Consider the following 26720-nt stretch of genomic DNA (forward strand, 5'->3'; position numbering starts at 1 on the left):
GCATATATATATAGCATCTTTAACTAGCAAAACGTCTCATGGTACTTCACATGGGTTTAACAAACAAAATTTGACACTGAGCCACATAGGTCAAGGGACCAAAAGCTTTGTTAAAGAGGTATATTTAAGGAACATCTTATAGCAGGAAAAAGGTGTACAGGGGTTCAGAGGGTTAGGAAAGGAACACCAGCTGAATTTAGTACTAACAATGTTTTTTTCTTCACCACTGCCTTCCTTTGACTTCTGCTCCCCGACCCTCTCAGCCATCTTCCAGACGTGACCCGAGCCCCCTTTTTTGCGACCAATTTTTTTTAAACCCTGCAAGCCATTTCTGCTCCCCGAATCTCTAAGCATGCTCCCAAATCCTCTCCTCCTTTTTCCAGCTGCAACACTTTCTTCATCAAAAGTAAAACAGTAGCAAATCATACTGAAGAGTTAGGGAAACCACCCTAAGAACTTAGGAAAAACAACCAATCATGAACAGCCAATCAGGAGGATCTACCAATAATAAAAAATACAAAACAGGAGAAAGAACTGTTTTTCCCCTCAGTCAATGGAGTTTTACCAAAAGCCTTGATTCTGTCAGCTGAAGTCAGATCCTGCTGTCTAAGTACATATAGTATGCATCAGGACCATCAGCACAACTGCTATACTGTTTTGTCTTCAGCTTCTGGCCATACCTATTGACTATTGTTCAAAACTGATTTAAGGCAAGCTAGGGGACAAATTTTAAATGCCTTTTTCATGGCAAGTTTATTGATTGTCTTTAAAATGGAGGCTGAGTAATTCACATAATTTTTGATTAAGATAAAGTTTACAGTATCACTTATAATAAAAATGTAAAATGTAATACAGAAAGTACTGATGTAAATGAACTTTTAAAAACACCCAACACAAAAATCTGTCAATTGATTCAAATAGGATAGAATTAGGTCTTGTTGCCTTAATTCAAATTAAGCATTTGCAAATCATCTCTGCGATGCACCCTGTTTGTTCAAAATCCTACACTTGTTCATGACAGGTACTAGCAGGAGAATTAAATTTCAAAATCTACACTGTATCCTAGAAAAGTGCCAATGAATTGGGTATGAGACAGGTTCCATTTAGAAGCCCAGCCTAATGCCCTGGGTACATGGGTTCAAATCCTACCACGTCAGCTGGTGGAATTCAAATTCAACTAATAAATTCAATTATCACAGAATTATTACAGCGCAGGAGGCTGCCATTCGGTCCACTATTTCCGCACTGGCTCTCCGAAAGAGTAATTCACTTAGTGCCATTCCCCCGCCTCCTCCCCATAGCCCTGTACATTCTTCCTTTTCATACAACAGTCTAATTCTCTTCTGAATGCTTCAATTGAACCTGCCTCCACAACAGTCTCAGGCAGTGCATTCAGACGTTAACCACTCGCTGCGTGAAAATGTTTTTCCTCATGTCACTTTTGCTTCACTTACCCATTACTTTAAATCTGTGCCCTCTCATGCTTGATCCTTTCACGAGTGTGAACAGTTTCTCCCCATCTACTCTGTCCAGAGCCCTCATGATTTTGAATACCTCTATCAAATCACCTCTCTGCCTTCTCCTCTCCAAATAAAACAGTCCTAACTTCACCAATCTATCTTCGTAACTGAAGTTCCCCATCCCTGGAACCATTCTTGTGGATCTTTTCTGCACTCTCTCCAATGCCCTCACATCTTTCCTCAAGTGTGGCGCCCAGAACTGGACACAATACTCCAGCTGAGGCCGAACAAGTGTCTTATACAAGTTCAACATAACTTCCTTGCTCTTGTACTCTGTGCCCGGATTAATAAAACCCAGGATACTGTATGCTTTATTAACTGCTCTCTCAACCTGTCCTATCACCTTCAATGACTTATGCACATATACACCCAGGACCCTCTGCTCCTGCATCCCCTTTAGAATTTTTTTAGAATTGAAAGCTTGTCTCAGTAATGGTGCCATGAAACTAACATTGATTGTCATAAAAACCCTTCTGATTCACTAATATCCTCACCAGGTCTGGCCTACAAGTGACTCCAGACCCACAGCAATAGTTGACACTTAACTGCCCTCTGAAATGGCCAAGCAAGCCACTCAGTTGTCAAGGGATGGGCAACAAATGCTAGCCTTGCCAGTGACACCCACATCTCATGGGCGGCACAGTGGCGCAGTGGTTAGCACCACAGTCTCACAGCTCCAGGGACCCGGGTTCAATTCTGGGTACTGCCTGTGCGGAGTTTGCAAGTTCTCCCTGTGTCTGCGTGGGTTTCCTCCGGGTGCTCCAGTTTCCTCCCGGAAAGACTTGCTGGTTGATAGGTTAATTGGCCATTGTAAATTGCCCCTAGTATAGGTAGGTGGTAGGGAAATATAGGGAAGGTAGGGATGTGGTAGGAATATGGAATTAGTGTAGGATTAGTATAAATGGGTGGTTGATGGTCGGCACAGACTCGGTGGGCCGAAGGGCCTGTTTAAGTGCTGTATCTCTAAACTAAACTTAGCACCATCCATAATATTGGCATCTAACAGTCTACCATAGAAGGAAAGGAAAAAAGTGGTTGGCATAAATGAAATTACAGACAAGTATACCTTTACCAATCGACTTAAGGATATTATTCAAAGATTAATCATTAAAACACAAGTCAATTCATAACTATCGGAGGTTCTGATTTAACAGGATTATAACTGAAAGGAAATGACAACAGCCCAAAAAATGAAACTTACCAAAGAATCAAAAACTAATGTGTCAAAAGTGTCGCTGTCAGAATTCTCCATCATGATGTTAAAAAGTGCATCAAGTGTATCTTGCAAAAACTGAAAGAAAAATGGTTTAGATTTGAACATATACAAACGAATACAATATTAAATGTTTATTGTTCATTTGTTTTCTTTAATGTTCAGAGAATATCTCGTGACAAAGAACTCTAAAGTTTTTGGTAGAACATCACTTATCCTAGTAAAAATCTGATTGCTCTTCTAAAGTCACAGAAATTTCAACAGAGGAGATCATTTGGACCGTCATGACTATTGTTATGGACAGGTGGTAAGGGGTGGGGGTGGTTCTCGCTGTTCACCTCCCAACTGATCACAATCGTGTTTTGGAAAAATAATGTTTTAGCCCCTGTGTGTCTTTAGAGTCAAATAAACAGACAAATGACAGGTTTTCTTGTAGGTAAAAAAAAATAACTTTATTAAACAAATCCTGAAATGACTGCAACCTCACACACACACATTCATCCACACATAGATAGATAGAAAAGGGTAAGAGGTAGCTTAAAGTCCGGTGAGTTAAGTGTTTGGAGTTTACAGAAGCTTATCACGTCTTCTCCAAGGAAAAGGCTTTTTAAAAGAGAAGGTTGCAGTCCTGATTATTCACAGTCTTGTACTTGCAGCGGGATTGTAGAGCTCTAGTGATTGTAATACAGCCGAAAGCTGGTAGTGTGTAGTCTGTAACCTTCACAGATAGTTAGTGTCAAAGTCACTTTGTGATGTCTCTGCTGAGGTGACTGCTCATGATCAGCAGGGCTTTTCTCATGCATGCTGGATCCTTCTCACAGGCTTTCTATGTTGGCTTGATCCTCCCCCTCTCTCCAGAGAGCTACCTTTTTAAGGCAGAAAGCTCTCAGTTTCTGTTAGGAGATGCATGGCCCTCTTCCCTGCTGCAACCACACAATGGGCTAAGATATAATAACCATGGGCATTGTTTGATGTTTAAACGGGAATCATTCTGTTAGGAAGTTACTCCATCACACCTTATTCATCTAACAAATATTCGTCTAACAAATTTGATTGAATTTTTCGAGGAGGTGACTAGGTGTGTAGGTGAGGGTAAAACAGTTGATGTAGTCTACATGGACTTCAGTAAGGCTTTTGATAAGGTCCTGCATGGGAGATTGGTCAAGAAGGTAAGAGCCCGTGGGATCCAGGGCAATTTGGCAAATTGGATTCAAAATTGGCTTAGTGGCAAGAGGCAGAGGGTGATGGTCGAGGGCTGTTTTTGCGATTGGAAGCCTGTGACCAGTGGTGTACCACAGGGATCGGTGCGGGGACCTTGCTGTTTGTAGTGTACATTAATGATTTAGACGTGAATATAGGAGGTATCATCAGTAAGTTTGCAGATGACACGAAAATTGATGGTGTTGTAAATAGTGAGGAGGATAGCCTTAGATTACAGGACAATATAGATAGGCTGGTAAGATGGGCAGAGCAGTGGCAAATGGAATTTAATCCTGAGGTGATGCACTTTGGGAGGACTAACAAGGCAAGGGGATACACAATGGACGGTAGGACCCCAGAAAGTACAGAGGGACCTTAGTGTACTTGTTCAGAGATCACTGAAGGCATACTGAAGGCAAGGTAAGGGTGGTTAGAAAGGCATACAGGATACTTGCCTTTATTAGACGAGGCACAGAATATAAGAACAGGGAGGTTATGATGGAGCTGTATAAAGCACTAGTTAGGCCACAGCTGAAATACAGTGTACAGTTCTGGTCGCCACACTATAGGAAGGATGTGATTGCACTGGAGAGAGTGCAGAGGAGATACACCAGGATGTTGCCTGGGCTAGAGCATTTCAGCTATGAAGAGAGACTGGATAGGCTAGGGTTGTTTTCTTTAGAACAGAGAAGGCTGAGGAGGGACCTGATTGAGGTATACAAAATTATGAGGGGCATAGATAGGAAGAAACTTTTTCCCTTAGCGAAGTGGTCAATAACCAGGGGGCATAGATTTAAGGTAAGGGACAGGAGGTTGAGAGGGGATTTGAGGAGAAATATTTTCACCCAGAGGGTGGTTGGAATCTGGAACACACTGCCTGAAGGGGTGATAGAGGCAGGAACCCTCACAACATTTAAAAAGTATTGAAATTCCATAGCATACAAGGCTATGGGCCAAGTGCAGGAAAATGGGATTAGAATAGATAGTGCTTGATGGCCGGCACAGACATGATAGCCCGGAGGGCCTGTTTCTGTGCTGTATAACTCCCTGACTCTAATAATATGACTGATCTTGGTTTGGCAATGAGCCAGACTGTGTCCAGCATCCTCTGTTAGTCCATTCATATCAATCAAAGTCATTAATATGCAATAGCTCATTTCAATTTCCAAGTGTTTCTCCCCAGAGCTATTTCAGACAAGGTTAATGAGCTCCATCTTTGCAGAAGATCCATCTTTGTGGATTTCCCGTATAGGAGGTCACATGGTCGCTACTCCATTTTGACTGTGTATAAGTGTCCATGTTCTTGAGATTTTGTGTTGCAGTTGACTTTTCAAATGCACAATTCTTTCATTTCATTGTTTATTTCATCAAGGCTCCTTCTGTGCATGACACTATGCTCGTGATCACTCAATTCCATTTTCACGGCTCTTTTCTTGTAAGCGTCAATATTTTTCTTAAAATTTTTAATCTAGTTCCCTCTCAAGTGTCACGATTGTCTTGGCTTCAACAACCACTTAGGACGATATATTCCATACTTTAATATCTAATATCACTTTGCATGAAGCATCCCCCTTTATGTTGCCAGCAATAACCCAAAATTTATGATTTCTATTTACTGATTAAACTTCTACAGAAATTTTTTTTAGAGATACAGCACTGAAACAGGCCCTTCAGCCCACCGAGTCTGTGCCGACCATCAACCACCCATTTATACTAATCCTACACTAATTCCATATTCCTACCACATCCCCACCTGTCCCTATATTTCCCTGCCACCTACCTATACTAGGGGCAATTGCTAATGGCCAATGTACCTATCAACCTGCAAGTCTTTGGCATGTGGGAGGAACCCGGAGCACCCAGAGGAAACCCACGCAGACACAGGGAGAACTTGCAAACTCCACACAGACAGGACCCAGAATTGAACCCGGGTCGCTGGAGCTGTGAGGCTGCGGTGCTAACCACTGCGCCACTGTGCAAATAATCACTATTTGCCACTTAAAACCCTGACATAATCTTGAGCATTTCTATTAGATTGGCACTTACCTCTTTGCTCAAGTGAATATCTCCAGCCACCCTTACATTTCCAACTCCATCATAACTTTATTTTCTTTTCCCTGCTATCCTTCTATTGAATCTATTTTGAGCGTTTCCTTTATACGAGTACCTGAAACAGGAGACAGTACTCCAGACTGTGATGTTGTGGGGAGGCGGTGGTGTACTGTTATTGTCACTGGACCAGTAACCCAGAAACCCAGGGTATTGCTCTGGGGACATAGGTTCGTATCCCACCATGGCAGAAGGTGGCATTTGAATTCAATTAATAAAAAAAAATCTGGAATTAAAAAGCTAGTCTAATGATGGCCATGAAACCACTGCTGATTGTTGTAAAAACCCATCTGGTTCACTAATGTCCTTTAGGGAAGGAAATCTGGTCTGGCCTCCATGTGACTCCAGACCTACAGCAATGTGGTTGACTCTTACATGCCCTCTGAAATGGCCTAGCAAGCCACTCAGTTGTATCTAACCACGACAAAGATGATAAGGAATGGAACCAGACGGACCACCCGGCACCGGAAATGACAAATCCAGCCCTGTCGACCCTGCAAAGTCCTCCTTACTAACATCTGGGGGCTTGTGCCAAAGTTGAGAGAGCTGTCCCACAGACTAGTCAAGCAACAGCCTGACAAACATACTCACCAAATCATACCTTATTGACAATGTCCCAGACACCACCATCACCATCCCCAGGTATGTCCTGTTCCACCTGCAGGACAGACCCAGGCCCAGTAGTATAAAGTCAGGAGGGAGTTTCCCTGGGAGTCCTCAACATCGACTCCAGACCACATGAAGTCTCATGGCATCAGGTCAAACATGGGCAAGGAAACCTCCTGCTGATTATCATCTACCGCCCTCCCTCAGCTGATGAATCGGTACTCCTCCATGTTGAACAGTACTTGGAGAAAGCACTGAGGGTGGCAAGGGTGCAGAAAGCACCCTGGGTGGGGAACCTCAATGTCCATCACCAAGAGCGGCTCGGCAGCACCACGACTGACCGAGCTGGCCGAGTCCTAAAGGACATAGCTGGGTCTGCGGCAGGTGTGAGGGAAACAACAAGAGGGAAAAATATACTTGACCTTGTCCTCACCAATCTGCCTGCCGCAAATGCCACTCCTACCAATACTGTCATGGAAGGATGCATCTGCAATCTAGCAATGCAAAACTGGACATCCATAAGGCGCTGTGGGCCATCAGCAGCAGCAGAATTGTACTCAACCACAATCTGTAAATTCATGGCCTGGCATATCCCCCAATCTACCATTACCTTCAAGCCACAGCGACCAACCCTGGTTTAATGATAAATGCAAGAGGGCATGCCAGGAGCACCAGACATACCTCAAAATGAGGTGTCAACCTCGTGAAGCTACAACCCAGGACTACTTGCATGCCAAACAACGTAAGCAGCATGCGATAGACAGAGCTAAGCAATCCCATAACCAATGGATCAGATCTAAGCTCTGCAGTTCTGCCACATCCAGTCATGAATGGTGGTGGACAATTAAACAACTAACTGGAGGAGGTGGCTCCACAAATATCCCCATCCTCAATGATGGGGGAGCCCAGCACATCAGTGCAAAAGATAAGGCTGACGCATTTGCAACAATCTTTAGCCAGAAATGCCAAGTTGATCATCCATCTCGGCCTGCTCCTGAAGTCCCCAACATCACAGATGCCAGACTTCAGCCAATTCGATTCACTCCACATGATATCAAGAAACATCTGAAAGTACTGGATACTGCAAAGGCTATAGGCCCTGACAACATTCCGGGAATATTATTGAAGACCTGTGCTCCAGAACTGGCCGCGCCCCTAGCCAATCTGATCCACACAGCTACAACATTGGCATCTACCCTGCAATGTGTAAAATTGCCCAAGTATGTCCTGTACACAAAAAGCAGGACAAGTCCAACCCGGTCAATTACCGCCCCATCAGTCTGCTCTCGATCATCCGTAAAGTGATGGAAGGTGTCATCAACAGTGCTATCAAGCAGCACTTGCTTAGCAATAACCTGCTCAGTGATGCTCAGTTTGGGTTCTGCCAGGGCCACTCAGCTCCTGACCTCATTACAGCCTTGGTTCAAACATGGACAAAAGAGCTGAACTCCAGAGGTGAGGTGAGTGACTGCCCTTGACATCAAGGCAATATTTGACTGAGTATGACATCAAGGAGCCCTAGCACAACTGGAGTCAAGGGGAATCAGGAGGAAAACTCTCCACTGGTTTGAGTCGTACCTAGCACAAAGAAAGATGATTGTAGCTGTTGGAGGTCAATCATCTGAGCTCCAGGAGATCATTGCAGGAGTTCCTCAAGGTACTGTCCTAGGCCAAACCATCTTCAGCTGCTTCATCAATGGCCTGCTCGCCATCAAAAAGGTCAGAAGTGGGGATGTTCGCTGATGATTGCACAATGTTTAGCACCATTTTCAACTCCTCAAATACTGAAGCAGTCTGTGTAGAAATCCAACAAGACCTGGACGATATCCAGGCTTGGACTGATAAGTGACAAGTAGCATTCGTGCCACACAAGTGCCAGAATATGACCATCTCCAACAAGAGAGAATCTAACCATCTCCCCTCGACATTCAATGGCATTACCATCACTGAATCCCCCACTATCAACATCCTGCTGGTTACCATTAACCAGAAACTGAACTGGAGTAGCCATATAAATACCATGGCTACAACAGCAGGTCAGAGGCTCGGAATCCTGCAGCGAATAACCCACCACCTGACTCACCAAAGTCTGTCCACCATCTACAAGGCACAAGTCAGGAGTGTGATGGAATACTGTCCACTTGCCTGGATGGGTGCAGCTCCAAAAACACTCAAGATGCTCGACACCATATAGGACAAAGCAGCCCACTTGAATGACATCCCAACTACAAACATGCACTCCCTCCATCACTGACGCACAGTGGCAGCAGTGTGTACCATCTGCAAGATGCACTGCAGCAACGCACCAACGCTCCTTAGACAGCACCTTCCAAACCTGCAACCTCTACCACCTGGGAGGACAAGGGCAGCAGATGTATGGGAACACCACCACCTGCAGGTTCCAAGCCACAGACCATCCTGACTTGGAACTATATTGCCGTCCCTTCACTGTCGCTGGGTCAAAATCTTGGAACTCCCTTCCTAACAGCACTGTGGGTGTACCTACCCTACACAGACTGCAGCAGTTCAAGAAGGCACAGGGCGACACTGTGGCGCAGTGGTTAGCACCCCAGCCTCACAGCTACAGCGACCCGGGTTCAGTTTTGGGTACTGCCTGTGCGGAGTTTGCAATTTCTCCCTGTGACCGCGTGGGTTTCCGCCGGGTGCTCCGGTTTCCTCCCACAGCCAAAGACTTGCAGGTTGATAGGTAAATTGGCCATTGTAAATTGCCCCTAGTGTAGGTAGGTGGTAGGAGAATGGTTGGGATGTGGTGGGGAATATGGGATTAATGTAGGATTAGTATAAATGGGTGGTTGTTAGTTGGCACAGACTCGGTGGGCCGATTGCCTGTTTCAGTGCTGTATCCCTAAAAATGAAAAGGCAGCTCACTACCACCTTCTCAAGGGCAATTAGGGATGGGCAATAAATGCTGTCCTAGCCAGTGATACCCACATCCCAGGAACACATAACAAAAAACTATTGCCCAATGTTGTGTCATCATTGCCTTGTTTTCGTATTCAATTTCCATAGAAACAATATTAAAAATACCAACTGCCTTTTTGTGGCTTTTTCCATCTGCAATCGATCGTCCTTTTAAAGATCTAGGTATCTGTGCATTTCCAAATAACGTACAGAGATGCATTTTACTATACTATTGAATGCTCTAGAACAACTATAATGAGGATGCAATGTTTTATGAAGCACAGTACATGATAAATAATCAGCAATATGTATTATTCTGCTATTAAAGTGTGGGCATGTGGCTCTTTAAGACCTGAAGGAGTAATTGTTTTGCATTCTTGAAATTAATGGGTCAATTACAGATCAGGCTATAAATCAGAACCAGATTTTTTTTTTAAAATCACAAGACCAAACCACATTTGATCTGCTCGAAACCCAACTCTGCCACCTGGAGCCTGACTCTCAAGTCTCACTGGGCTGTCTAATCCACATCACCTCCATCTCAGATCGAGTACAATCCAACCTAAGCTACCTTTATTTCTACCACCACATGACGCCCCCTGCTATGTCACATGGCTGATATTTTAACCCCACCTGTCCCCTATTCAAAAATAATTTTGCCACCAACTCCCGGATATGGGAGCACGCAGAAGGAAATGTACCTCCTGGAAGGTAGTGTCCAGAATTTGACACCAAAGTGTGAAAACTGGCAAAGGCTGTCGCATGTGGCAAGGTAGGTAAGGTGAACTTTGCAGCAGTGGGGAGCCGCTGCAGGGTGTGGAACTACTGGAATTGGAATCCTCAGAATAGGTGAGGATAAGGCAGAATGTAGAGTGTTCCTGACAAGAATGTGGAGGCAGGGATTTCCTTGGGGCGGATTGGTAGTAGGGAAAGTGGCATGGGAGGAGTAGGGAAGGAATATGCAGGTACTTAGGATGTGCAGAAAATCAGCACAAAGAAGTTGCTATAAGGAGGAGGTGGAAATGCTTGGTACTTGGCGTGGAGCCTGCGCAACAAGGGACAACAGCCTGTGTAAACTTGTATTACTTAAACTAGATGCTGCTTGGTATATATTTTAAATAGAGGTCTCCCTTACATTTGCAGCAAGCCTCTATTATTTAAAATGCATACACTTTTGGGAATCCTGCCTTTAATTTGCATGCCTCACACCATTACCACCAACCAGCTTATAGTTCTTTAAACATTTCCTGCACTCCTTTAAAAACATAGAGGATGCTTAATAAACTTTAAGCTAAACCCTGGCAAAAGGAGGAATGTAATAGGTGACACTGCGAAGTGGATTTCTGAAGTCTCCTTCCAGGGTAGGTGACAGCAGAATGAGGGAGTTGGGGTGTGGCAAAATAAGAGGAGGCAGTAGACTACAGGCCTGTTTTTAGAAGCTGCACTGTATGCAATGCCACAGGACCACCTATGTGAAGAATTGAACTGGAAAGTCAGAAACAATATTGGCACCTGCATTGGAGATCAGGTTTGGAGGAATAAAGAGTTAATAAACTGAATAGTAAGTAAAACCATGACAGAAAAAGTGACAGCATTACAGAAAAGGCATGGTGGAAATAGTATGACAGGAAAGTGTTACAGGAAGTACAAGTTTTAATACATTTAAGGTCAATTGCTCGTAGTGTTGCCCAGTCAGTTGTTGAACATTTTTTTTTTAATATACAAGTTGGCAACTGGATTTGGAGACATCGGACATTCCCCCCACTGCATCAGCTACTGGCTTGATTCTGCAACTAATCCATTATAAGCAACTATTTCCATACATATGTTTACAAAGGTAGCTTAAATGTTAAATGTTGACACAAAGGCATGAAAAAGAATCATGACAACAAGAATTTGGACAAGAAGTGCATACATACTGTTATCTGAAAAGGAACAATGTGCAGGGTTACAGGAAGAAGGCGGGGAATGGCATTCGGTGAATTGCTCATTCGGAGAGCTGATGCAGACATGATGGGCCAAATGGTCTCCTTTTGCACTGTAACAATTCTGTAATATGAAAATGCTCCCCCAGTCTCCCTCTTACCCTACACCCAAACCCATGTCATTTCTCCAGAAAAGTGCATTCTAAAAAGAGTATTTTAATTTCTTATAAACAACTTAAATGTCATTAATTTTCAGTCAATAACTATTTTTATTATTGACTACTGTTTATTAATTAACCTCTAAATAAAAGTAATAGCTTTATTATGGATGTATTGGTCTGATGACATGGTATTTTTCACCTTTTGAGGGAGACAGAAGAACACAATCCACATCAAACACCATCTCCAGCGAACTGAATCCGACACTTAAGAGGTTAAATGTTAAATCTGAGTATGTTTGTTGGCTGTCCCACGATTTGAGGATGACATCGCAAGGTTGCGAGTTTCTCCCATGGATCTTCAGGTGACTGAACATGCCGATTCTTGACCCGCAGATCTTGGGCGCATGGGGCAGGATGTCCCACGAGATAGTGGAATCCAGAGTGCAGGATCTGCTTCCTTTTCTTTCCTTCTCTGCGGCAGCTCTGCCTCATCATTAAGGCGTTTGGACTCAAAGCACGATGCAGCTTGATGAACAAGTTGTCGCCATTTTGAACGATTGGTAGCAAGCTCTTCCCAGTCATCAATGTCAATGCTGCCATCTTCAAAGTGAGCTTCAGAGTGTCTTTGAAGAGTTTTCTTTGTCCTCCCCAGGAACACTGGCCATTTGAGAGTTGAGAAAACAGGACCTGGCGAGGGAGATGGTTTTCAGCCATTCAGATACAGTGTCCAGTGCATTGAAGATGGTTCAGCAGATGTTTTGCCTGAACGCTGGTGGAGCTGGCTTCAAGGAGGACACTAGCATTTGTTCGACAGTCCTCCCATTGAATCTGGAGGATGCGGCGGAGGCATGCTGGTGGAATTTCTCTAGCACTCTCATGTGTCGCTGATACACAGTCCAGGTCTCACTGCCGTACAGGAGTGTGGTGACAAAAATTGCTCTGTACACTAGGACATTTGTTGACCTGCAGCTATCTATGTTGTCAAACACTCAATGCCATATTTTTTTTTAAAATTTGTTCATGGGATGTGGGCGTTGCTGGCTAGGCAAGCATTTATTGCCCATCCCTTATTACCCTTGAACTGAGTGGCTTGCTAGGCCATTTCAGAGGGCATTTAAGAGTCAACCACATTGTTGTGGGTCTGTAATCACATGTAGGCCAGAAAAGGTAAGGACGGCACATTTCCTTCCCTAAAGGGCATTAGTGAACCAGGTGAGTTTTTACGACAATGGTTTCATGGTCACCATTAGACTAGCGCTTGTAGAAGGCTGAGCTGGCACAGCTGACCCAGTGATGGTGGCCTTTTAAGAAAGGTGGCTGCCAAGGTATGGGAAGTGCTCAACATATTCCAAAGTCTCTCCTTCAACATATATGGGAGATGGAATATTTGGCTGACCAGGTGTGGGTTGATATATGAGTTTTGTTTTGGCAACATTCAAGGACAGGCTGAGTCCCTTGTATGAAGAATTGAAGAGATCGAGAGCAGCTTGCAAATCCGGTGCAGAGTGGGCAATGAAACCGCAGTCATCCGCAAACTGTAGATCATGTATGTGGTGGCAGTCAGTTTAGTTTTGGCGGGAGGCGACCGAGGTTCAAAAGTTTCCCATCTAGGTGGTATTTAATATTCACACCAGAGGGCAGCTGATCTTTCATGAGGTGATTAGTCACTGTCTGGTTACATTAACTAATGACGAATGTACATATAATGGTATAGGTTTCAGATCATGGGAAATTGAGTTGCATCATCATGATCAAGTGTTGAGAAAAAGCCTAAACTACAGCAACCCTTCCTGATCATGTGAATCAATGGAGCACACTGATTAACTGGTACAATTTGTTTCCAGCAATTTTTCCTGAAAGCACTTGACCTGGAACTAGAGAATTCCTTCTTGGAAGGCCAGGGCTCAAGCTTTGTTATAGATGGATCAAGTTCAAACTTTTGTCAGTATGACACCTTTCAAGTGAATTATAGTGCGTACTTGTGAGGAGTTTGGAGCAGGTCCAATGCCTCTGAAAGTTACACAACATCTGAAGAAATACAAAGCAGATATTGCGAATACCTATAAAAAGAAAAACAGCCAAAACTGGAAATCTGAAACAGCAACTGACATGTAATGTAGAGAAGTGTGAAGTGATAGATTTTGTAAGGAAGACTGAAGAAAAGCAATATAAACTGAATGATACAATTTTAAAGAGGATGCAGGAACAGAGAGAACTGGGGGTTCACATTTGGAGGTGGCAGGACAAATTGATAAAGCTATTAAAAAAACATACAGGTTCCTGGGTTAATAAAAAGAGGGATAGGCTACAAAATCAAACAATTTATGCTAAACCTTTACTCCATCTGAGGCCTGACCAGTGATTTATAGATTAACAAATTCTGGGCACCACACCATAGGTAGCATGTCAAAATCCTTGGAAATGGTGCCAAGGAGATTTACTAGAATGGCAACATGGACAAGGGCCTTCAGCTATCTGGAGAGACTAGAGGAGCTAAGATTGTTCTCTTGGAGCAGAGAAGGTTATGGGGAGATTTAATTGAAGTGTCAAAAATTTGAAAAGGTTTTGATAAGAGTAGATAAGTGTTTCCATTGGCAGGAGGGTTGATAATCAACGAACACAAATTTAAGATATACAATTGTGCAAATACAAAGCCAAAGCTATGACTGAAATGACTGAGAGCAGTTCATATGCATCATAAGCCAGCATTTCCATTTCGAAAATGGAATATTTAATGCCAAGAAAAACTGAGCTAAGGATAGTCCATTTATGAACCATACTGTTGTCAGGTTACAGAAAAAACATGCTAGAGAAGAAATAACAGTAGCTCAAACAACATTACTGAAAATATTCAAAATATGTGAAGTTTAACATAGGCAATATAACACATAGAATAGGTAAAAGAAAATAGCTTACAGAAAGCACGTAAGGAGGGAGATTGGTGTGCAGGCCTTACATCATAAAGAATATCAACTGAAATAAGAAATCAGAGAAATGAGCAGCAAATGAAAAGTAAGAAATAGTAAGAAACTAACATATTTTTCATGTGGGAGATGTGTATTTTCTCATCTGCAAATGCTCTGATCTTCATTTTATTTATGTGACGGCTAACCAGCTGATCGATTTACCATAGTTTCAGAAGATACAAACATTTAACTACAATATTTTGCCAGATTGTACATGTAATGCAACTTAACACCTCTATTAATCACTATGGAACTGACGAGGAAAACTAAAAGCTGAAAGGAAATTTCACAGAAAAATATTTACTTGCTCTGAAGGCAACATTATCTTTGTATAAGTCAGTACGCATGTATTACTCAAGTACAGGTGAAACAGTTATTATTGTTCAAATACCCCCAATAAGACATGCATAAGGTAAGTAATGCAATGAGGGAATGATACAAGCATGTCCCTTTTTAAAAAATGAGAGTCTTGTTATATTACACCAATCTTGAATGTGGGGCTTTCTGGCAAAATTGTCTAAGTACAGCAAGCAAATTGCAAGATCCCATTTCTTTCACGACAGATAAAGAGGCACTGAAAGACACTCATTCCTGTGATGGTGCAACTGAAACTAAAGTACAAAATGCACAAAATGATGTAGTGTCTTAAGAGGCATGTTCTTTATAATTATAAGATAAACTACCTTATCTAAAAAATGTATTGCCTGTATTTAAATCAGTCTGCAAAAACATTCATACAAGAGATATGGCTATCCTCTATATACTAGCCCTTCATTACGAAGCAGAGGGTACTGAGAGAAGAAGCCTTCAATGCTAAAATGTCAGCACATTTATAACCTAGAGATCAATGTGCGATGAGTATTTGGATGTAACACACATAAATTTGCCTTTGAGAAAAGATCATAATCGTCCCTAAAAGTAGGCAAACCACCTTTTTCACTTACTACACTTAGAACATAAAACAGTACAGCACAGTACAAGCCCTTCGGCCCACGATGTTGTGCCGAACCTTTAACCTACTCTCCGATCAAACTAACTATCTACCCTTCATTCTACTATCATCCATGTACCTATCCATGAGTCGCTTAAATGCCCCTAATGTATCTGCTTCTACTACCACCGCTGGCAGCGCATTCCACGCACCCACCACTCTCTGTGTAAAGAACCTACCTCTGACATCTCCCCGAAACCTTCCTCCAATCACCTTAAAATTATGCCTCCTGGTGATAGCCCTTTCCACCCTGGGAAAAAGTCTCTGACTATCCACTCTATCTATGCCTCTCATCATCTTGTACCCCTTTATCAAGTCACCTCTCATCCTTCTTCGCTCCAATGAGAAAAGCCCTAGCTCCCTCAATCTTTCTTCGTAGGACATGCCCTCCAGTCCAGGCAGCATCCTGGTAAATCTCCTCTGCACCCTCTCTAAAGCTTCCACATCCTTCCTATAATGAGGCGACCAGAACTGAACACAATATTCCAAGTGTGGTCGAACCAGGGCCTTATAGAGCTGCAGCATAACATCGCGGTTCTTAAACTCAATCCCCTGTTAATGAAAGCCAACACACCATACGCCTTCTTAACAACCCTATCAACTTGGGTGGCAACTTTGAGCGATCTATGGACATGGACCCCAAGATCCCTCTGTTCCTCCACACTACCAAGAATCCTGTCTTTAGAGCCTGTATTCCGCATTCAAATTCGACCTTCCAAAATGAATCACTTCACATTTTTCCAGGTTGAACTCCATCTGCCACTTCTCAGCCCAGCTCTGCATCCTGTCAATGTCCCATTGCAACCCACAACAGCCTTCCACACTATCCACAACTCCAGCAACCTTCATGTCATCAGCAAACTTGCTAACCCAGCCTTCCACTTCCTCATCCAAGTCATTTATAAAAATCACAAAGAGCAGAGGTCCCAGAACAGATCCTTGTGGAACGCCACTGGTCACCGAGCTCCATGCTGAATACTTTCCATCTACTACCACCCTCTGACTTCTATGGGCCAGCCAACTTTGTATCCAGACAGCCAACTTTCCCTGAATCCCATGCCTCCTTACTTTCTGAATGAGCCTACCATGGGGAACCTTATCAAACGCCTTGCTGAAATCCAGATACACCACATCCACTGCTCTTCCTTCATCAATGTGTTTTGTCACATCTTCAAAGAATTCAATAAGGCTTGCGAGGCATGACCTGCCCCTCACAAAGCCATGCTGACTGTCTCTAATCAAACCATGCTTTTCCAAATAATCATAAATCCTGTCTCTCAGAATCCTCTCCAATAATTTGCCCACTACCGACGTAAGACTGACTGGTCTATAATTCCCAGGGTTATCCCTATTCCCTTTCTTGAACAAGGGAACAACATTTGCCACCCTCCAATCATCCGGTACTACTCCAGTGGACAGTGAAGACGCAAAGATCATCGCCAAAGGCGCAGCAATCTCTTCCCTCGCTTCCCGTAATATCCTTGGGTATATCCCGTCTGGCCCCGGGGACTTATCTGTCCTCATATCATTCAAAATTTCCAGCACATCCTCCCTCTTAACCTCAACCTGTTCGAGCATATCAGCCTGTTCCACGCTGTCCTCACAAACGACCAGGTCCCTCTCACTAGTGAATACTGAAGCAAAGTATTCATTTAGGACCTCCCCTACCTCCTCCGACTCCAGGCACAAGTTCCCTCCACTATCCCTGATCGGCCCTACCCTCACTCTTGCCATCCTCTTGTTCCTCACATAAGTGTAGAACGCCTTGGGATTTTCCTTAATCCTACCCGCCAAGACTTTTTCATGTCCCCTTCTAGCTCTCCTAAGTCCATTCTTCAGTTCCTTCCTGGCTACCTTGTAACCCTCTGGAGCCCTGTCTGATCCTTGCTTCCTCAACCTTAAATAAGCTTCCTTCTTCCTCTTGACTAGCTGTTCCACATCTCGTCATCCAAGGTTCCTTCACCCTACCATCCCTTCCCTGCCTCATTGGGAGAAACCTATCCAGCAGTCGCAGCAAGTGCTCCCTAAACAACCTCCACATTTCTGTCGTGCATTTCCCTGAGAACATCTGTTCCCAATTTATGCTCCCCAGTTCCTGCCTAATAGCATTGTAATTCCCCCTCCCCCAATTAAATATTTTCCCATCCCGTCTGCTCCTGTCCCTCTCCATGACTATAGTAAAGGTCAGGGAGTTGTGATCACTATCACCGAAATGCTCTCCCACCGAGAGATCTGCCACCTGGCCTGCTTTGTTGCCAAGCACCAAGTCCAACATAGTCTCCCCTCTAGTCGGCCCATCTACATATTGAGTCAGGAAACCTTCCTGGACACACCTGACAAAAACTGCTCCATCCAAACTATTTGCACTAAGGAGGTTCCAATCAATATTAGGGAAGTTGAAGTCACCCATGACAACAACCCTGTTACTTCTGCACCTTTCCAAAATCAGCCTCCCAAGCTGTTCCTCCATGTCTCTGTTGCTATTGGGGGGGTCTATAGAAAACTCCCAACAAAGTGACTGCTCCTTTTCTGTTTCTGACTTCCACCCATAATGACTCAGGAGACAAACCCTCCTCGACGACCTCCCTTTCTGCAGCTGTGATACTATCCCTGATTAACAATGCCACTCCGCCACCTCTTTTACCTCCCTCCCTATTCCTTTTGAAACATCTAAACCCCGGAACATCCAACATCCATTCCTGCCCCTGTGATATCCACGTCTCCGTAATGGCCACAACATCGTAGCTCCAAGTACTGATCCATGCTCTAAGTTCATCACCCTTATTCCTGACACTTCTTGCGTTAAAATAGACACACTTCAACCCATCATACTAGCTGCAACTTTGCCCTGTCAACTGTCTAACCTTCCTCACAGACTGTCTGCACTCGGTATCTGCCTGTTCAACAGCTACCCCATCCACTGATCCGTGGCTCCATTCATATGGATAAAGGTCCTATTACCACATAGGGAAGGAGATAATCCTGTTTGAATGGGATCTAAGAAAGAACGAAAGACTTGCATTTATAAAGCACTTTTCACAACCACCGGATGTCCTGAAGAGTTTTAACAGCCAATAAAGTACTTTTGAAGTGTAGTCACTGTTGTCATACAGGAAATGTGGCAGCCAATTTGCATACAGCAAGCTGCCACAAACAACAATATGATAATGACCATATAATCTGTTTTTATGATGTAGATTTGAGGAATAAATATTGGCCCGGGAACAGGGGATAACTCCCCTGCTCTTCTTCAAAATAGTGATATGGGACCTTTTACATTCACCAAAGAGGACAGGCAGGGCCTCGGTTTAACATCTTATCCAAAAGATGGCACTTTCAGCAGTGCAACACTCCCTTCAATACTGCACTGGAGTATCAACCTTGATTTTTGTGCTCAAGCCCTGGAGTGGGACTTGAACCTGGAACCTTGCGATTTAGAGGCAAGAGTGCTACCAACTGAGCCATGGCTGACACACATCTAATCAGAGTTCAACACAGCTGAATATCTAACAATCATATTTGACAGCCTTTCATCGCATGAGATGATGGTTTGCGCCTTGGAGCCCCACTTTGGCATGGCAGTCTCTGCTGCATTTGCTGAAAATGAAGGCAGTGAGCATAGAAAGTGCAGAATTCACTGGCCTGTGTTTTCTCTGGGCCCTCTTCACAGCCAACAGAACTTGCCGTTTCTCCTCACTTCTTCCAATGCCCCTCCAGTCAGCCTCCAGAGGTCACAGCTGTTGGCGACTTTCGCCCAGTTGTTTGTCAATGTCTGCCATCTTCATATCTCACTTGCAGATGTCCTTGGAGCAGAGGTATGGACGCCCAGCTGGTCATGACTCAGTGGCCAGTTCACTGTACAGAAGGTCTTTAGATATACAGCTATCATCCATCGATGAACGTGGCTGAGCCATCGCAGACATTGTTGGCTTAGTAATGTGTGTGTGCTGACAGAATTAGCACGCTCCAGGACCTCTGAGTTGGTGACCTTATCCCACTAAGAGATGCCAAGAATACATCTGAGATAGCAAAGGTGGAAGCATATCTTGTCCAGGTCTAAGCTTCTTCCCAAATTCTTTCACAGAAATATATACCCTAGCATCCCATTCCCTTTGCAAAGCATGATTCAGCATGAGCAACGTCATGGAAAGTCTGCTAGTTATACATGAAAAATGGTTCCCTATTCCATCAAGTCCATGTCACACATCTTTATGCATAGCATACTGTAGATTCAAACACGTTGTTTGCAAGGGTAAAGAAACTCTACCACCACGAGGTTCAACACAGATAGATGTATCAGCTGCACAGTGGCCCAGGCATATTACTTCATTCCAGACTTTATGGGCGGAATCTTTTCATCTTTAAAAATAATCGCTGGTCGGGGCCATTTTCACACTTGCTGGTAGCACGTCTGCCAGTGCAATCTTCCAGAAGGCAGCCTGCTAACTGCCCACTTCCGTGTCTGTTGTGCAATTAAGAACAGAAGCACAGAGGGCCTACAGCCTTGCAAAGTTGGCAGCCCCATTGGCAGAAGTGGGCACTAGCACTGTAGAAGGGGACCACGAGGGCCCCTCCATCTTGAGGCATCCTTTAAAGACTTTTCAATTTTGTAAAAATTACCTGTGGCCACAATTGCCAGGCCACCATTGTGCAGAGGAAACCTTTCCACAGGATGGCCTGCGGCTGCAGCCTGCTGATCCACGTGGCTCCGAAAGGGGGAGTGGGGGTGGGGGGTGGGGCAGGGGGCAAGAGTAGGAAGCTTTGCAGGCCCCCTGTCCGGCTTCCCGCATGCCACCTCCAGGCACCTGCTGGGCTCTGGCCTCAGCAGGGGGCCTGTCCGCCGCCAGGAAGATCCCATCTGCAACCCACTCTGCCCACTACTGGACACTTAAATATGCAGTTTGGTTATCCGCCACTGCCGGGCAAGTGATCCTTGCTCCTTCCACCCCACCTCCAGCAAGATTGATTGGTGGCAGGAACTTGTCGGTCTAATGACCCAACACCCTCCCTTCATAGCTTCCCGTGGGTCCCACCTTAAAGCCCGCCTCCACAGCACCAGGAAGATTCTGCCCTATAGGAACAGACATTCATAGAAAGCAGTTTCTTTTGACTTACCTGAGTAAGCAGTCTTTTTATATACAAAAAACTACCAAGTATCCCGAATAAGTAATATTTTGCTTTTAAGCAATTTCATCTCATCATGGTATAGCATTACTTTAGGTATTCAGGTGCATCATTAGGTAAATAAAAGCAAAAGAGAAGTACTAACATTTACACAGCATCTTTCATGACCTCAGGACATCTAAAAAATACTTTTAAATTAATGTAGGAAAACACAGCAGCCAATTTGGGCTCAATAAAATCCCACAAACAACAGTGAACCAAATGGTCAGATAATCTGTTTTAATGATGTTGGTTGAAAGCTAAAGATTGGCCAGAACACCAGAAGAACTCTGATCACCTTTGAATAGTGTCAAACAATCTTTCACATCCACCTAAAGTGACAGACAGGCCTTAATTTAATGTCTCATCTGAAGAATTGCACTTCCAACAATGCAGTACTCCCTCAGAACTGCACTGTTTATGTGGTGAAGTCTGGAGAGTGGGGCTCTACCTTCTGATTAACAGGTAAAAGTCTCATCACTGAGCCAAGTTTGACACCTTAATTAAAATCCTTCTGCAAGGGTAATGGATGGCCTTAGTAATATTTGAAATATCTTCTTGTTACCTTGTAACCTTCACAGATCTCTCACGCATGTCGTTTTCATTCTGGCACGAGTTTAGGCAACTTGACATACAAGATATCTTACTTCAGCATTAGGAAGCTAATTACCTTAACAACCTCTTCTCCATCCACCTTCATCAGCTGTCTCAAGTTCTGCTGTAGCAAATTTGTGTTTGATCGCCATTTCAAAAGTCCTAGAAGGTCCACTGTAAACAGACCAGAATATAAAACTTCTTTATTGATCAACAATGTTAAGTGAAAAGCCAATCTAGTCCCAAAGAATAAAACAGCACAAAGGACGTTGTACGCAGCTACATCTTTATTTTACTGCTGCATTTCATGTGGCTGTTATTTATTTATTTTAGCCATATTGATCTATTGTAGACAAAATCTATACAATTTAAATTGCCACGTTTTCTTTTCCACAGAGAACCATTAAATGACTTACTTTTGCTGGGTTTTAAATGAATACTAAGCTTAAACCATTAAAACAAAATAACCTTCAGTTGGTGGGTACAATTCAATTTGCCTCTGATAAATTGATCTTTCTGTTCAGGAACATATTCATTGTGAAATAAAGCAGAGATAGCATGTAGTGCAGTTTCATTTTAGATTTCCAAGCAAAGTTTCATTTGAACCACCTACTGGACTGATGAGCATTTTGAGACATTTGGATTTAAACAGTTAAAGCAGTATTCGGAACATATCCTTACTTCAGTGTATCAAAGCAAAGTTCAACACATAAGTGGGAAGACTGCAACAAATGTTGCATAGTGTGATATTGTACAAGTGCTAGCAGTTATGTCTTGCTTTAGTGCCATAACAGAAATTGAGTTAGAAACTTCTTTAGGGAAGCTGCAGCAAGCCAGACTGAGACCTTATAACCAAATTTGCAACGAATTCTACCACCTTTATAGACCTCCAGTGTCTGTTCAAAGAAACATTTATATTGCTTATTTCCATTTCCTGAGGGTTCTCGGAGTGGCATTGCTAGTTTAGTCCCAATTATAGTTAGTTTTGTGCCGTAAGCCCACTAGACACTGAACTATCAGCAAACTCATTTAGCAAAGGGCTATTCGTCAGAGGAGAACTTGATTTTAAAACGGATTCCAGAAGTGAAAGAACGATGTCTAGCAAAGCCACCCACTCACCAATATACACCAAACCAGTCCTAAGATGACCAACCCTCTGAAGAAGCTGGTTCTAACTCGCAATTCCTCTCATTACATATTTTTGAACACTTTTTCTATCCTTATCTATTCCACAAAAAGAGTTTTATCCTGTACATCAATTGAATAAATTGTCATATTGTTCATATTTATAATTCTCAAAGCACTTAAGGGTAGATTTAAAAATGAAGAAATCTGTGTTGTGCAGTACCACAAAGTAAACTCTCCAAAAGAGTCTCAGTACTGCTTCTACAGTTTCCCAAGATAGAAAAGGACCATGAGCTCCTACACCATCAAATTCAATTTATATCCATAATTCAGACATGCATCCACACAGAAGCTAACAGACTGTCAGAACACTCGTTACCTCTGAGCCACATAATAATTAGAAGGAAGATGGGTTTTCGTCACACTTCAACTCAGATAATATGTTCACTTAACATATGTTCCACAATTCTGCAAATTTGTCTACTTCCACTTTGAAATATCAAAAAGCTGACTTTTCCTCTCCTTCCTTCATCTCCTGAAGGTGTCCTTGTTGTTCTATAAGTGCCATCCAAATAGTTACTTCACCTGTGAGACCAGGCAAAAACTCTTGGCAGGGCATTCAACCATTTGGGTTGCAATAGGATGAAAAGTAAAATCAGAGATCATAAGGAAGAGAAACCCTATCTAACTTGGGATAATGAGACAATTATAGTACCAATCATTGCAAGTGCCCACTCAATGTAAGCCTGCTGAAAAGATAAATCAAGCACGGTGATAAGACTCAATAACTTTAATTAAAAGATGAAAAAGGCTATTTTAATACTACATAACTGATTGGTGAGCCCACACTTACAATATTGCAAACAATTTCCTCAACTCAGGTAGTTGCATCGAGGGGTTTCAAAACTCAATAGCAATAATTCTGATGCATAGTTAAGTTAAAAAGACGCAGAACACTATTTAAATTGAAAAGAAAAGCAACACAGTATATAAGAATATAAGAAATAGGAGCAGCAGGAGGCCATCTGATGCCTCAAGCCTGCTCTGCCATTCAATAAGATCACGGCTGATCTGATTGCGGCCCGAACTCCACTTTCCTGCCTGCCCCCCATCATAACCCTAGACTCCTTTGTTGACCAAAAATCTGTCTAACTCAGCCTTGAATATATTCAATGACACAGCCTCCACTGCACTCTGGGGAAGAAAATTCCAAAGATTAATGACCCTCTGAGAAGAAATTCTTCCTCATCTCAGTCTTAAATGGGAGACCACTTATTTTTAAAACAGTGCGCCCTAGTTCTAGATTCCCCGACAAGGAAAAACATCCTTTCAGCATCTACCCTGTCAAGTCCCCTCAGAATCTATGTGTTTCAATAAGATCACCTCTCATTCTTCTAAACTCCAATAAGTATAGGCCCAACCTAATCAACTTTTCCTCATAAGACAACACCTTCAACCCAGGAATCAGCCTGGTGAACCTTCTCTGAACTGCTTCCAATGTAAGTATAACCCTCTTTAAGTACTCTACACAGTACTCTAGGTGCAGTCTCACCAATGCCCTGTACAGTTACAGTTTTATACTTCATCCCCCTTGCAATAAAGGCCAACATTCCATTTGCCTACCTAATTACTTGTTGTACCTGCATGCTAGCATTTTGTGATTCATGTACAAGGACTCCCAGATCCCTCTGGAGCAGCATTGTGCAATCTTTCTCCATGAAGTAATATTCTGCTTTTCTATTCTTCCTTCCAAAGCGGACAAGTTCACATTTTCCTACATAATACTCCATCAACTTAATGTTTGCCCACTCAGTTAATCTATCTATATCCCTTTGCTGACTCTTTGTGTACTCCGCACAGCTTGCTTTCCTACGTATCTTTGTGTTGTCAGTAAACTTGGCTACAGTACACTTGGTCCCTTCATCCAATTCATTAATATACATTGTAAATAGTTGATGCCCTAGCACTGACCCTCCACCTGTTACAATTTGCCAACCTGAAAATGCCCCATTTATTCTGCCTTTGTTTCCTGTTGGTTAGCCAATCCTCTATCCATGCGAATATATTACTGTTACAACCGACCGCTCCAGTCAAAGCCCCCAATCAAAATATACGATTCTGATTGTGGTGGGAGAAACGCACTGTTAATTCAATCCCGTCGCTCCACAGATCGCCTAACATATCATTTTAAACTTTCCAAATTAAAGAAAGACCCAGCCAAATTGTTCAATTAACCCCCGAATGAGGCTAGCCAAATCAGGTGTCTTTAAATCAACAAATTAACTATTTAATTAGAAGAACTAGATTCCTAAACACTCTGAAGACATAAACAACATTTAAAATAGAAAAAAAATTAAAGACTCCTTGCAAATTTACAATCCAATGTTGCTTGAAGTCCTCACAGCCGTCCGATGAAGAAAAAAGGTTCTTCCACAGTAGAACTGTCTGTAATCTAACTCCAGCAGTAAGTGATGCTTCCTTCTTCCACGAATTTTGACAATTAACAACTTGCAAACACTTTCAATGCAATCAATCTGACTTGAGTATTTTGAGGGATAAAAGATTGTCAGACTAACTTTCCTTCCTTCAGTTTAAATTACCACAGATTTATATTTTGGCTTGACTTTTTTTTAGAATTTTGAGAGATAATAATTAAACAGACTAAATTTCTCTTCCTTCAGTTTAAATGGTTGAGAGCTCTTTTTTCAGGTGCTAACACCAACTGTCTGTGTTCTCTGTAGAACAGACTGTCTTCAACCAAAAATTCAGTTCAAAATTTAATTGCAACATATGTGTTGCTTGATACTCACTCCAAGTGGCTATATCCATGGTAACGAGAATGTACCCTTTGAATCGCAGTCTCCAAATGGTTGTATCCAACGGAAACTGAAAATGCATTTTCTCTAACTCCTAAGGCTTGCTGGTTCTTAAAGCAGTACTGATCCTTTGCAAGCCTTAAAGGCAAACCGCATATTCCCGGAAAAAAAAACTACAGGACCATGACAATTACTCTCAACACCATGAGCTCTTATCTTGCGTAGAAACTTTTTTATGTGCACCTTATCGAATGCCTTTTGGAAATCCAAATACATTACATCTACTGGTTCCCCTTCATCCACCCTGCTGAACTCTAATAAATTTGTCAAAGACAATTTTCCTTCCATTAAACCATGGTGACGCTGTCTGATTGCACTATGATTTTCTAAATGGCCTGCTACCACTTCCTTAATAATGGATCCCAGCATTTTTCTAATGACAGATGTTAGGCTAACTAGTCTATAGTTTCCCGCTTTCTGTCTCCCTCCTTTCTTGAACAGAGGTGTTACATTTGCAGTTTTCCAGTCTGCTGGGACCTTTCTAGAATCGAAGGAATTTGGAAGATGCATCCATGATCTCTGCAGCCACATTTTTTTTTAAAGACCTAGGATTCAGGCCATTAGGTCCAGGAGACCTGACAGACTTTAGTCCCATTAGTTTTCCTAGTACTTTTTCTCTAGTGATAGTGATTGTTTTAAAGTTCCTCCTTCTCTTATGCGTCTTGATTTTCCACTATTCTTGAGATGCTTTTTGTGTCTTCTACTGTGAAGTCTCCACCGTTGCCTTGTTTCCCCCAGTCTCATCCTCGAAACGACCTTTCAAAGGACTTTAACTACTCTTTTCCTTTTCTATACTTCAAGTTTTTAATGTCTGTTTTTCTATTTCATGCTAATTTACTCTCGCACTTTAATTTCTCCCTCTTTAGTTTTTTTAAGCAATCCCTTGATGGTTTCCAAAATGTTCCCAAGCCTCTGGCCTACCACTAATCTTCGCAGAATTGTACGCCTTTTCCTTCAATTTGATACCATCCTTAACTTCCTGAGTTAGCCACAGCTTTTTCATAGTCTTTTTTTCTCAATAGAATACATCATTGTCGGGAGTTATAAAATATCTCTTTAAATGTCTGCCACTACTTCTCTACCATCTTACCCATTAACCTATTTTCCCAGTCCACTTTAAACAACTCTATTTTCATATCCTTGTAATTGCATTTATTTAGGTTTAAGACACTAGTTTCAGATTTCTCAGCCTCCAACTGAAAGTGAAATTCATCATGTTATGATCACTCTTCCCTAAAGGATCCTTTACTATGAGATCATTAATTAATCCTGTCACATTACACATTACTAGATCTAAAATAGCCATTCCCTGGTTGGTTCCACAAGACATAGTTTGAAGAAACTGGCCT

General features: G+C 42.7%; 1 protein-coding gene across 2 annotated transcripts in view; it reads right to left on the reverse strand.

Annotated features, from left to right (window-relative positions):
• The window catches only part of dock1 (dedicator of cytokinesis 1), a 744225-nt gene that overhangs the window by 527494 nt on the left and 190011 nt on the right, over window positions 1-26720 (reverse strand). For both annotated transcript variants that reach the window (XM_068052738.1, XM_068052739.1), the window contains exons 19-20: window positions 21447-21544; window positions 2722-2811 (exon numbers count right to left, since the gene is read on the reverse strand). In XM_068052738.1, coding sequence (XP_067908839.1) covers window positions 2722-2811; window positions 21447-21544 — 188 coding nt within the window. The remainder of the gene's footprint in view (window positions 1-2721; window positions 2812-21446; window positions 21545-26720) is intronic.

This window comes from Heterodontus francisci, chromosome 20 (genome assembly GCF_036365525.1).
Source record: "Heterodontus francisci isolate sHetFra1 chromosome 20, sHetFra1.hap1, whole genome shotgun sequence".
Classification (NCBI taxonomy): domain Eukaryota; kingdom Metazoa; phylum Chordata; class Chondrichthyes; order Heterodontiformes; family Heterodontidae; genus Heterodontus; species Heterodontus francisci.